This window comes from Sorghum bicolor, chromosome 4 (assembly GCF_000003195.3).
Source record: "Sorghum bicolor cultivar BTx623 chromosome 4, Sorghum_bicolor_NCBIv3, whole genome shotgun sequence".
Classification (NCBI taxonomy): domain Eukaryota; kingdom Viridiplantae; phylum Streptophyta; class Magnoliopsida; order Poales; family Poaceae; genus Sorghum; species Sorghum bicolor.
In genome coordinates this window covers 49980124-49993642 of record NC_012873.2, presented here as the reverse complement: position 1 = coordinate 49993642, position 13519 = coordinate 49980124, and the positions used below count along the sequence as shown (strand labels likewise).

The 13519-nt window shown below is 40.2% G+C and overlaps 2 protein-coding genes across 4 annotated transcripts; one reads left to right on the top strand and one right to left on the bottom strand.

The window, feature by feature from the left end:
- Positions 739–7842, top strand: LOC8056795 (uncharacterized protein At2g33490). 2 transcript variants are annotated; one of them, XM_002453851.2, is made up of 11 exons: positions 742–1409; positions 2808–2880; positions 2971–3048; positions 3635–3696; positions 3832–3900; positions 4265–4293; positions 4381–4588; positions 4680–4913; positions 5657–5710; positions 5830–6766; positions 7657–7842. In XM_002453851.2, the coding sequence occupies exons 1-11, from the start codon at positions 1299–1301 to the stop codon at positions 7665–7667; spliced, it is 1866 nt and encodes a 621-aa protein (XP_002453896.1). In that variant the 5' UTR covers positions 742–1298; the 3' UTR covers positions 7668–7842. The 2 variants fall into 2 exon arrangements, with proteins under 2 accessions (XP_021314678.1, XP_002453896.1); XM_021459003.1 differs by having other exon boundaries at positions 739–2880.
- On the bottom strand, positions 8004–13067 carry LOC8059591. 2 transcript variants are annotated; one of them, XM_021459005.1, is made up of 9 exons: positions 12835–13067; positions 12222–12410; positions 11815–12138; positions 11484–11718; positions 11018–11164; positions 10807–10931; positions 10341–10545; positions 9621–9865; positions 8004–8542 (listed from the first exon to the last, which is right to left on the bottom strand). In XM_021459005.1, exons 2-9 carry the CDS (start codon positions 12326–12328, stop codon positions 8374–8376), a joined length of 1557 nt encoding a protein of 518 aa, XP_021314680.1. In that variant the 5' UTR covers positions 12329–12410; positions 12835–13067; the 3' UTR covers positions 8004–8373. The 2 variants fall into 2 exon arrangements, with proteins under 2 accessions (XP_021314680.1, XP_021314679.1); XM_021459004.1 differs by having other exon boundaries at positions 12222–12396.

Here is a 13519-nt window from a genome sequence, read left to right as displayed (position 1 = left end):
TGTGGAGCTAGAGCAAAAGCTAGAAAAAACAGAGCGGAGTAGTCCTAAACACCTATCTAAGGCCTTGTTTAGTTGCCAAAATGAAAAAAATTTGGTTACTGTAGCACTTTCGTTTGTTTGTGGTAAATATTGTCCCATTATAGACTAAGTAGGCTCAAAAGATTCATCTAGTGATTTACAGGCAAACTGTATAATTAGTTTTTATTTTTGACTATATTTAATGCTTCATGCATTTGCCGTAAGATTCGATGTGACAGGAAATCTTGAAAAAATTTTGGTTTTTGGGTGAACTAGGCCTTGTTTAGTTCCAAAAAATTTTACAAAATTTTTCAGATTCTGCGTCACATCGAATCTTTAGACGTATGCATTAAGTATTAAATATAGACAAAAATAAAAACTAATTACACAGTTTGGTCGGAATTGACGAGACGAATCTTTTGAGTCTAGTTAGTCTATGATTAGACAATATTTATCAAATACAAACAAAATTAGTATTATTCATATTTTGCAAAATATTTTGCAAGTACACAAGGCCGGAAGACCAAAACAAGCAAGCAATCAAGTAGGCCCGCCTATCGCTTCCTCGACAGTGAATTACTTTTTGCATCACGCACGCACATCATCACATGAGACAAGTTTTCTTTTTTGTCTAACCAAGAGGAGGAAGTTATTAATTGCTTTTCGTTTCTCAAATAAATAAATAAATAAATAAATAAAATAAACCGCTGTGGCGACCATGCCTTGTGAAAGTCGGAGCAGCTTGTCGAAACTTGCCAAATCAGAGCAGCAGCCGCTTTTGCTCTCGTCTCCCTCGTCTCTCCCGCGCGATTCCACTCTCATGGTCAACCGTGCGCAGGCATACATATGGGGGGACTGGGGAGGAGGGGTCTCCATGTTCCTCCTCCATTCGCGATTATATATTAAACAAAAAATTAAGCAGCAGCAGCAGCGGCGGCGGCGGCGGCGGCTATTAATCCTTCCAAGCTCCCTCCCTCGTAGCCCCAAGTGGCCAGCTAATTTTAGCCCACCGTCCGTAGTCGAGGCTCTCCAAGGCAACGGACACACAGAGGACCAGGAAGGAGAAGAAGGGGGCCGGCAGGCTGCAGCAACAAGAAGGGCGCTTTCCAAAATCCAAATCCACGGCTAGCTTTTACGCTTACGCAAAGATCAGAGGCCAGAGGGGGATTGATTGATCGGGGCAAGGGAGCGTCTGTTGCAAGGACGCACGCAGGAGATTGATTAGAGGGAGAAGAAACCACACAAGAGAGAGTGCTCAATCATATCGCCGGAGGGAGGAGATGAAGTCGCCGTTGCGGAGGCTCAGGGGCTTCGGCCACCACCACCCCAAGGAGCGGAGGGGCCACGAGCCGCCGCCGGCCAAGCTCGACGAGCTCGTCTGCGCCGCCCATGTTCGTACCTTTCATCCCCACTACCCTATTTGTTTTCCCCCCCCTACTATTGGAATTTCTTGGCGAATTTGGATTTTGGGAGGCGTCGTCCGCCTGTGAGATGTCGCGGTTTCCACGGCCTACTTTTTTTTTAGATTTTATTAGGTGGATTGTTTTGGATTTTTGATTGATGATTGGTTTGCTGGGAATGATCAAACTGTCTAGTTTTTTCGTCATTCAGCGCGACAGGACGGATGAGATCAATCAAACTTTTTTTATTTTATTTTTCGGTTAATTATATTATCGCCAAACACTAGCGGCTCATGTGTCATCACCATGCATGATGCATCCGCGACCCATTTGCATTATTCCTTCGAAAATTTACTTCTTCGTTGCAGGACAGACTATGTGGGGGCCTTAATTCTTTTCTATCTTGACCAGGAATAAATTATTTACAGTTTTAGGATCACTGGCTATCATTGGGACAACATTATCATGCCTAAATTTATAGTATTTCTCTTTAATTCAGCAAGTGTTATTATTATTTTTTCTTTGAAACGGAGTGTTATTAATTTTTTTTTCAAGTCAAAGTATCTTTTGGGTAAGGTAGTTGTTAGGTTCTAATCCATGTAAAAGACTTGAAACCTCCTTTGCGTGTCTGCTGGGGATCACCTTGGCGTTTTGGGGCTTGGTTCTTGCTGTTGCTGGTCAAAGTCTTCACGAGGAAACGTCCATCAGAGAAAGTTGCTATAAAAAATGCCAGCCATCCAACGTGATCTTGACCGGAGAGGACACGTTATCGATGGAGACGTGACGATATAGCCTCTCATGTTACTTGGATATTATCAACAAAGGGTCTTTCCGTCGTATGAAGGCTTGCTTTGCAACACGACGTATTCGTTCCAGATGCCGCGTAATCGACGCTAAGCTCTTTGGACTTCTGACCATAAGCTTCTGACCATAACGATGCAATATATAAGAAACTATTAAAGCGTACGTGTTTCTGAAGCAGACATTCTGATAGTACAATTTTTGCAGTAAATGTTAGGCTATGTTTTCAGCAACGCAAAGCATGGCAGAACATAAATATATAATTAATAACGGTGGAAAAGAAGCTTGAAATTTCTTGTTGGCGCAACAGCTGCAGCATTTTCCATGATGCAGGATTTCATCAAGTACTTGTTTAGTGACAAACTGACAATGGCGATGGCGTCACGTGCTTTGCTCACTCATATAGGATGGAGACTGATGTTTACCAAATCTTACATTCTGAACGTATCACTCTTAAGGGAATGGGATCATGTGCAGTTTGTTGCTAGCACACAGTTAAAATGTAAAAGGAGACCAAGAGGTGAACAATCATCCGCTTGTGGGTTGTGCGTTATTGACTCTGAAGTAGTGTTCTCAACTTCTCTGCAGGAGGTGGAAGACATGAGAAACTGCTATGATGGCTTGATTTCAGCTGCAGCCGCTACAACAAATAGTGTATATGGTACTGACAGTCTTACTTCAGATGTTAAATTATTTGCAATTACTCAGTTGTGTCCCATGTTTGTAACCGAGTGCTTGTTGGCCTATGCAGAGTTTTCTGAGGCTCTTGAGGAACTGGGTGGTTGCTTTCTCGCAAAAACTGCACTCAATGGTGATGATGATGATAGTGGTAAGCACATACAAATTTATTGCCTAAAACATATACTAAGCTGTCATGGAAGTTTACTGAATAAGACTAAAATTTTTTAGGCATTCCCGATATATATTCATATAAAACTACAGTACCAGATCTTTCTTTCTCTTATAAATATACTATAAGATGATGGTGCATTTCTAGGTGTACCCTTTGGCATCTTAGGACCAAAATGATCAAATCTTTATGTAGTTGATTTTATTATGTTTCATGTTCATGATACAACTTTGGTTTTTTGAGCTTAAAAATTTCAGTTGTGATCCCGTAAGCTAATTGGTGTTTGTCCATGGAGTTACTGCTCTCTATAGGCATTTACAATGTTTACAAGTGTACAACACCCTCCATCCTTTTTTCAATGACATTTTGGCATCCCTGTGTCAAAACTCTTCAAAATCTGGGAACAAATATTCTTGAAACCATTGTTTCATATTTTCCAAACTGTAGTTTGTAAAATGTATTAATGAGAAATTGTAAAAGGAAATTGTGTCCCGGGGGAATGAAAAGTAGTGCTATTTATTTTTTCTAAAAAAACTCTGGTATAATAATTTTCTCTTATCTGCAGGTAGAGTGCTGATGATGCTGGGAAAGGTCCAATTTGAATTACTAAAGTTTGTTGATACTTATGTAAGTTATCAGCTTTGGTATTATGTAACATGTTGAGTTTTGCATGAAATTCTTGAAATAGTTATAACATTTTTTTAGTTGTTACTAATGCATTAGAACATGTGAAACTGACATGCTTATACACTGGTTATCCAGCGCTCAAATATCATTTATACTATCACAACCCCATCAGAGTCTCTTCTCAAGGAGCTACAGACTGTAGAGGTTAGATCTATGAAATTTATCTTTGAATTTGTACGAAATTGTATTATGATTCAATATGCAGATATTAGCTGCTTGTTACCAAGTGTATATTAGATTTTAGAAGATTGTTGACCATGACTCCATTTGGAGGATATATTCCGTGATTAAGGGAGATAAAGCACTCAGCCCCTATATTGAAGAAGGATTTGCTCTGATAGCTATTGTATTTAAGACAAACTTGATAACAAAATACACAGGAACCAATAGTTCAATCCAAATCCCCCAATATGCCCTTTCAAAAAAAATATGCCCTTAATTTATTTTGTTTTTAGTCCTGTAAGATCCTGACATGCTATACATTTTGTTTTCTTTCATAACATTGCAGGAAATGAAGCAGCAATGCGACATGAAAAGGTTTAAATACAACTCAAATCAACCTTTTCTTTTCTAATCTATGATTGATACTTTGTTTTACCAATATTTTTTTTCCTTTCATCACAGAGAAGCATATGAAGCTATGAGGGCATCCTATACAGAAAAGGGAAGGTCAAGGCATTCCAAAGCTGAAACATACTCTGCAGAACAACTGCAAAGTGCTCTCGCTGAGTACCAAGAAGATGCAGCACTGTTCATATTTCGCTTAAAATCATTGAGGCAAGGGCAATTCCATAGCCTTTTAACGCAGGCTTCTCGACATCATGCTGCTCAGGTAGGCTAATTCTTCCTGCATAACGCTGTCAATTGGCCTAACGATTGGGTGAATACATAACCTAACTATCAGACTGTTCTTTGGACTGTAGTTAAGCTTTTTCAGGAGAGGGTTGAAGTGTCTTGAGGCACTCGAACCTCATGTAAAAGCAATAGCTGAGAAGCAGCACATTGACTACCAGTTTAGTGGTCTTGAGGATGATGCATCTGACAACGATGATTACAGCTCTGACCAGGATGATTGCAGTGATGATGGAGAGCTTAGTTTCGACTATGAAATAAATGACAAGGATCAAGATTTTCTTGCTTCAAGAGGTTCAATGGATGTAAGTTTTATGTTTCATATTTTGCTGTCCTCTTTATGCAACTAGCTGCCTCTCACCTAGATGTGACCATAGGTTAATGTTGTCCACACTTGGTCTCACGGCATAAATACCCTGTAATTAATAAGCATTAATTTGTAGCATATGAGGTCGCTTGCTTAGGGCACTCCCAATGCTAGAAACTACATATAGTTTCTATACCTATTAATTTTCATAAACACTACATATAGGGACCATGGTCCCAATGGATAATTTCTATAAAATATTTTTGACCCAATCATATTCATTCTCTCTCCGTTCTCAACCAATCACATCACATCATGTCTTGGTTTTTGTGTAGACATGGTTTCTAACTTAACCTGGTTGCTCTCTATCTTCAATAACTACCTTGCCACATCAGCAAAATGCTTAGGTGGCAGTACAATTAATGTTTATAGAAACTATGATGGTTTCTGCATTGGGAGTGCCTAAGCCTCCAGTTTCACAGTTTGCTGTCTGAGCTGATTAGCAGAACTAATATGGCCTCATTGGCCAGCACTGAGGTAGAGAGACTGCTGACTGCGTGATGATGCAATTTTAATCAATAATTGATTTATGAGCTCCAGCCTATTGATTTAGCTTCTATTTTATCATTTAGATTTTCTGCTTCATCAGAAATAAAAAGTAGGTCCATTGCATTATTTTTTCCTGATCTGTGTGGAGAAATTAATGCCAAGGATCTGCATTGTCTTTCTTTTTATGCACAGTTAGATAAAAGAGATGTGACGAATTCCCCGCAGCCAGTAAAAGAAAGCATGCAGGTATGATTCCACTTAGTGCATACAATACTAGAATTTCTTAATGCTTAACTAGTTATTCTATCTACACCAGCATATTTCTTATAATATCAATAATCATATTTCTGCCTTCTCATCTACAGGAAGAGGTCAAACAAACCAAGCGAAATGTTATGACTCCACGAGTGAAGCCAGAGTTTAATACACACTCAGCACCTATTCTGGCAGGCAATTTACCGGATCCAGCTGAGATATTTTGGCAAATGAAGCCATCTTCAGCCAAACATTCGTACAAACTTCCAATGCCAGTTGATGACAAGGATCCCAGATCAGTAGGTGCTCACCGTTCACATCATTCACAGCAGTTGGAAAGTAAACCTCGTGTCTCGGCGAATCCGTGGCATTCATCTCCACTGATGAAAGATTTTAGGCCAGGTGGCCATTTGAAAATGCCATCAAGTACGGAGAGGATATCAACGTTCTCCCAGTCGGTTTCTGATTACAAGAAGATGAAGAGGGAATCTTGGTCTGGTCCAATACCAAGCAGACCAGGGTTAAGCAAGCCATCTTCTCTGAACGATCATAGATCACCCATGGCACAACATCTTGTGATGCCAGGAAATTTGCAATGCCACTCCCAGCAGCTGTCATCTTTGTCCCCAAAAGTTTCCCCCAACATGTTGCCACATCCAACAAAATCACCAAAGATCAGTGAGCTGCATGAGCTGCCTAGGCCTCCAGCCAATGTGGAGTCCCTCAGGCCTTCTGGTTTGGTCGGTTACTCTGGTCCTCTGGTATCGAAGCGTCAGACTCAAATCCCTGCAGCAACAGCCCGTGTGTCGCCGATGGCATCACAAACCCCCTCACCACTTCCGCTACCACCTGCTACCCTCACTCGCAGCTACTCCATACCCTCAAATAGCCAGAGGATACCAATCATCACTGTGGACAGATTGTTGGAGGCTAGAAATAGCAGGGACGGCAGTGATATTTCTTCCCCGCCGCTTACTCCGCTGTCACTGACTGATCTGTCCCAGCAGCAAGGAACAAAAACAACTACAAGTCGCACAAGGATGAATGGTAAGTAATCATGGAAATATGATGTATTCCCATCGCCTTTTGTTTCTAACTGCCTTGCTTGATTAAATTTAGACTTCAGTTCCAATTCTTTTGCAATCTAGACCACGCAGAAGTTCTACCTGGGATTTTGTGTGATATTGGTTATCCATCATTGACAGCGGAGTTCTGAAAGCAGTGGTCCTTTTTTTAAAACAAAACAAGTGTGAAACTTTATTCTTTGAAAGTGAATGATCTGTTCTTTCTCTAAAAAAGTCAAAAAAATTTAACAAAAAAAATTGGAATATTAAGGGCAATTTGAAGTGATGCTAGTTTTGTTTTTAGAAAAAATGGTGTACTATTCGAATACTGCCTCACTTTGTTTGTAATAGGTGTATTAGGATTTGAAAAAGTCCAACTCATCAGTTTTGACCAACAATTAGGTAACTTATGTGCTTGCTTAATGTATTAGTTATATGGATAGATTCATATTTCAGATATCTTTTATTATGATGTTGATTTTGTAGCAATTAATCACAAAAGCCATATAAAGGCCTTTTTTTCAAATCTTAATATGCATGCTAAAAATGAGGTGAGGTAGTATTTAGGAAGTACTATGCTTTTTTGCGCAAATTTATTTAGCAAGTACTTCCTCTATTCCAAATTAGAAGTCGTTTATTTTTTTAGATACATATTTTTTTACTTTATATCTAGACATAATGGATATCTAGATGCATAACAAACTTGTTATGAATGACTTACAATTCGGAGAATGGAGGGAGTACTAGGCTTTTTGCGTAAATTTGAACATGATGGAATGGAAGGGGTACTAGACTTTTTGCGTAAATTTGAACATCTGCAGCATGCAGCTCGTTGAAGATGATCTATCTAACGATCTTCTATTTTCCTTGCAGGAGCCTTATGACACACACCAACCAAATCCATACTGATCTTAGTTGATTTTGTAAGTAGTGATGTATTGTAGGTTCATATTCATTATATTCTTTCATTCATTGTCTGTGTTGCAAAGGAAAAGGACGGAAAAAGTAATATATACTGGTTACATAATGCAAGAACATCGAACCTCCGGTTCAGTTTTCTGTGCTAGTGTCAGATGAAAGGGGCTGTTTCCTCAGTTCCGTTTTGTTTCGTTTTTGGATGAATTTTCCATTTCTTGACACTACATGATTTGGGTCCAGAATCCAGATCGTATGGGTGAAGAGAAATGAAAGTATGAAACCCTGTACAGAAGCATGATGCATGCTGGTAATGTAATGTTATCCTTACCATTCTGTCTCGACAAAAATATGACGCTCCTTCCCTCTTGAATGATAAAAAAAAAAACAAAAATGCCTTTACCACCTGTTTTGAGAAAGGCTGCTCTAATGTGGATGGACTTCAGCAACTCGCAGATTAACATATTCTGTCCACAAGATTAATGGACTTCCTTACACAACAAAGATTTAAAAGAAAACAAACGAGAAAAATGACAGCCTTCTCAAAGATTTCCAATGAATAGCCTAACAGTCACAAAACTTAGTAGAGATTACCAGAGTTAACACACGTTCATTCAGTCCTAGCAGAGTGGAGGGGAAACGAATAGTCAGACTCAAAACTCAACAGGTATAAGCTCATTTCCAGCCTAGTGATTGTCTAATCCCTGAGAAAATCAGACCAAGAGACCTTCCAATCATGGACACCCAGAAGTAGGATACTGCAGCGCTCACTTTGCTGATGGCAGCCCTTATGAAGGGCATGGCGATATCTGACAACTCTAAGAATAAGCTGAAGTAATACCTCCTGCAGTTAAACAGTACAATGTTATTTTTCTTAATTCAGGTATGATACAAATGGCAAAATCAATCCAGTCATCTCACTGTGAAGTTATCTGCAAATTTAGTCACATTGGGTGGTTTGGGCATTTCCAATCTCAGAAACCTTGGATGGGCTTTACGTGCAAGAGGCTCTGGTTACAGAAAATGGAGCCACCGTCCTTGGTCTGCATTGCCATACAGGTACCGGGGAAAACTTGGGTGCCAGCTAAATGCTGCTTCTTCCTATGGCTTTTAGCGCACAAGCGCTGCGGGACCTCAGATTGTCTTGCACGACGTGGACTGCCTCATCCTGAGAAGTGTCCACTTTGTGATCAAGCCAACAAAAGCATTGGTCATCTCCTAATTGCATGTGTATTTCTCAAGGCAATTCTGGTACTATATAACACTTCATTTGATGATTGGTGGGCAAAAGCAAGTGCAGCAACTATTGGTTTAACACATAAAGGTCTGAACTCCCTAATAGTTCTGGGAGCATGGATAATTTGGAATCATCAGTTCATCACAACAGCTGCATTTTCGATGGAGCAAATCCTAACATAGCTGAAACCTTGAAGTTGGCCGGCGATGAGCGTCTGCGGTGGACAATGGCAGGGGCTCGTGGGCCAAGCTGTTAGTTGATTTGTTGTAGGTGCAGGGTCACTTTTCTTTCTTACCAGTGCGAATGTATCATAAGAGTTAAGGTTGTGTATGTGTGTTGTACTATGGTTCTTTACCCCCTCTTTCATCTTAATATAATGAAGCGCAGCTCTCCTGCGTTTCTGAGAAAAAAAAAACAATACCTTTTAAAGTAACACAACACTGACTACAACATTAATCTAACTCGTTTTCTTTTCATTTTTTTTTCAAAAAGAAAAGGAAAGGGGAAAGTGTTCTGTGATTTTAACAATGTCAAGGTTAATGTTTCCTAGTTCCTTATAGGCCATCCAAAGCATGCTAAAAAGGTACTAGAAAATTAACCATCTATAAATCCAGGTAATATGTGCAAAATTTCAACAATTGTTTCAGGAAATAAATGGCATGGATTGGAAGGGGCTCAGGCATACCATCCAATCAAAGCTCTTAATTCCTTCGTCCTTCTTGCTGGAAGGGAAAATGGACTGATGTTAATATAATCAAGAGTAAGCACATTAGGCTTGCCAAATGCAATCCTCCACCAATTTGCCCTCTGAGCTTGATTGTCGTCTGTTTTTTCACATTTTTTGCTGCATAGAACATATAACTCGAACCTGTCTTCATACATTGAAACAACTGACTTGAAGTATTGGTGCAACCACCAATTAATTGCCACCTTCCAAAAGATAAGAGGGATAAGCATGGAATCAGGAAAACTTAATATGCATGAACATTTAAATATAACTACATCCTCAGGCAATCCAATTTAATGTGTATGCATTGTGCACCTAGACACATCACAATATGAACAGAATTCAAAGCGCACATGCTTATCTATATCCTTTCATGCCCACTTAAATATATTTCCATGGTGGTTACTGGTTATAGCTAACAAAACTTTCAGGTTGAAATAAAATGAGTAAAATTATATATGGGAGCACACCACAGTTTCGACTCAGTATTTCATCAACCTATGCTACAGTTGAATATGCTATTTCCGGACCAGGAGGTTTGGTTTAAATTAGATTTTTTTTTAAAAAAAAAAGTAAACCTAAAAGATATTCTTATTGATCTGAGGGGATTTGATCCCTGGCACATTTAATTAAGGAAAAAAACAATATGCCGACGAACTGAAAAAATACAATACTTACCTCATTGCGCAGCTTTTGAAGTTCTCTGGTTGACAGAGAACATAGAACTAAGCTGGAACTAACAACTTCAGTAGACATATCACCATCAACTGACATAAGCTCCAGATAAACACTAGCAATCACATCAGCTAAGGAAATAACAAGGTCCTCTAAAATTCTTTCTCCATGTTCAGCAAGAAATTTGACATCATAATAGCTGTCAGACCTGCCATCAGGAAGTGTCAGGATTCAGGATAAGGATGTCTTTATGTACCTCAGAAAAGGCAATTGCTCAGCAAAAGGAAAAAAAGAACCAAAACAGTCTAGACAATTGCCAGTATCAGTAGACAGAAGAGTATAATATTTTTAATAAGTCTACAAAAATAAGCAACCAAAATATATACAGTTCTTGAATATGATGCAGTTTTCACATCAAAAGAAACTGAATAAAACATTTGCTACAAGGATCAAGAAGGCCATTTAATACCTAGCAGAACCAAATCTTAGGAAAAAGAGCATATCCAAATAGAGTTCAGATTTCCCGAATCTGTTAAACCTCCTCAAGATCTTATTGTCCTCCTTTAGTTTACTGCTTATCACCTTCATAAGTTTCTGGAACATAAAAGGATATCAGTGATTTGAGCCATGTCCAAAAGGGAGGACGGACAACAGTTCAAAAGAGTAAGTCAGTAACATACTTCATTGATTTGTCCATTTTCCAAGGCCTGTTCTTCTTCAATCCATTTCACAAATGCTGGTTGAATCAAACCATCTATCAAGGTAGTTGATACTTGCAACCACCTGATTCCATCAACAAGTTCGGAACTTCCAAAGATATTTCTTACCTGAATGATATCGGATCAACGTAAACCAGCCACATATTCAATTATAACATGTTCAAAAGTCTATAAGAATGGTGTCAAATGTTACAACCAAAAAAAAAAAAAGAAAAGATACTGGTTACACTTTAGTATAGAATTCTAGTGATAAACTCAGACAAATGGACAGATAATATTATATAACATGCGCCAATAAAATTCAGAAAGGGGAGAGTTCTAATACCCCCCTTTTAGTTGAAAACAGCTTAAATACTAACTTGGAATAAACTAAGTGAGTATACATAGGCAATCCTAGTCAAACAACGAGTTATGGTGTGCCTCTTGCCTCCATTTCCAGAAGCTGGAATGTGATCAGAAGAAGCCGCAACCTGGGACCAGCATGAATGGCAAGCATACTCAAAGGATAGTTTTTCCTATCACTCGTGAGTTCATCCTCTCTGCTATCCAAACTGGCATCTTGAACATGTGCTTGTAAGGCTCTGGAAAGTTTAGTTCTCACTTCACTCCACGTATCACTGGGGTCAAACACAGCATTCCTTTCAGGCAAGAACTTTAGATCCCTAAATTTGTGAAAAGGAGTCGCATTAGCAGCCATTTTTTCTGCTATGCCACTAATCTGATATCTAGAAGTAATATAATTATGGAGCTAGTCTTACCTACCAGAATGAGAGGAGCTTGGGTCTGGAATGTGTTGAAAAACATTCTGATTTCTGACACGAGGAGATGTCTGCCCAGAGGGTACAACTCCGGCCAAATATGCAAAAACCATGCTGATAGTGAGAAGAGCTTCATCCGAAAACAGTATTAGATTTGGTGAGACCATGCTATCCGAATCCATGAGCGGCTGCAAACAATAACATTTAACTGAAGTTTCCACCCTGTGATCCCTTCCACGAAAACCAAAAGGAGTAAATGCAACACTAGTCCATTCTCTTGCTGCTCTGGGTTGGCATGGGAGGTGAATCTTGAGGGAGTAGTTCCTGCAAACAAAGAAAATGCAATGGAGTGCAACCCAACAACTCAAGATTATCTCAATGTAAGGATGAAAAAAAGAAATACCAACCTCTTTGGATCCACGATTGACATATTCCTTAGGGAGATCTTGCTGTTGGACCAGGTCCATCTCCCTTGATGCTGGCCTCTCAGTGTTGCCAAGGAACACTCGGCCATTAGACTAGAGCTCCTGACTAATGTTCAGCGCATCACAAAGGTGCGAAGGGAGAAAGAAGTAGTGTTTCCTGCATAAGAATTTCTGGTGAATTGAGAGGTCATTAGTGAATTTATAGAGAAAATGAAAAGACTGCGTGATCAGCCGAAACAGACAATTTCACACAAGATTCTTTGGTGTATGTTTCTCATGACAAAGTTGTAACATTTCAATCAAGAGCAAATGTGCAATTAGGCAGAATCTGACTAAATCCAATCCGATTTCTTTGCGTTGAGGTATACTGAGGACTACTTAACACAAGCAGGGAAGGGAGTCGGCACAATGTGCGTTGGTGGCAAGCAATCTGTAGTAGAAGCAAATGCATTTCTCTATATATACCTCAACCTTATGTGGCAGTAGAAAGCTGGAGCACCAAGGCCAGGCAGCCCCAGATCAGGGGCGGACCCCAGCCTCGAAACCCTAAGCCGGCCATGCCACAATCTGAGAGAGGAGAAGGAGGAGGACCCACCTTGCCGCTGTTGCTACCCAGCGGAACCGGAGCTCAAGCACACGAATCCGAGGACGAGGAGAGAGAGCGGATGACCTCCAACAGCAGCAAGTCAACAACGCAAGGGGAGCAGATAAGGTTTGGGGAACGTTGCCGTTGCATCTTCCGCCGCGCCTGGGGGCATCTGACGGACGACGGAGGCGCGCACGGAAGGCTTCTGCTTCTCCCGCGGAAAGGGGTGGTGGGCGTAGGGCCCCCAAGTCGGCGGTACCGCGCTACTAGAGAGAGAGAGGCAGCTACGGATTCAGATGTGTCTTTATTTGAGTTCGAATATTCAACATCCGATACTGTATTCGTATCCGAATACTTAAATCGAATATTTATGATGTCGACATCTAATCCTATCTTATCCGACATGATTGATATTATCCGTATTCGAATCTGAATCCAACTAAAAATATAAAAACAAATATGATATTAGTGACATTCGTTCGTATCCGATCCGTTTTCATCTCTAAGAGGCACAGATCTGTACGCCAACTCTACTGCCTCTGACAGGTCACCGGATGCTACTTCCCAGCGTCCGGTGGCACCGTCCGGTGCTCCGAAGAGTTTTACAAGCTCTCTGAGTTTAAGACCGGACGCTACCCGGTGCGTCCGGTGCTAGCGTCCGGTGCTCGGGGCAGGTTTACAACCTCCCTGGGTA

Excerpts from the sequence above, each read along its gene's own strand:
- LOC8059591 (XM_021459005.1), bottom strand. The coding sequence starts at position 12,328 with ATGGCCGAGTGTTCCTTGGCAACACTGAGAGGCCAGCATCAAGGGAGA. Across the intron at positions 10,932-11,017 it reads AAAATGGACAAATCAATGAA|AAACTTATGAAGGTGATAAG; the intron begins GTATGTTACTGA and ends TTTATGTTCCAG. Across the intron at positions 9,866-10,340 it reads TTCAAAAGCTGCGCAATGAG|GTGGCAATTAATTGGTGGTT; the intron begins GTAAGTATTGTA and ends ATCTTTTGGAAG.
- LOC8056795 (XM_021459003.1), top strand. The coding sequence starts at position 2,544 with ATGATGCAGGATTTCATCAAGTACTTGTTTAGTGACAAACTGACAATG. Across the intron at positions 3,049-3,634 it reads TGGTGATGATGATGATAGTG|GTAGAGTGCTGATGATGCTG; the intron begins GTAAGCACATAC and ends TCTTATCTGCAG. Across the intron at positions 4,589-4,679 it reads CTCGACATCATGCTGCTCAG|TTAAGCTTTTTCAGGAGAGG; the intron begins GTAGGCTAATTC and ends TTTGGACTGTAG.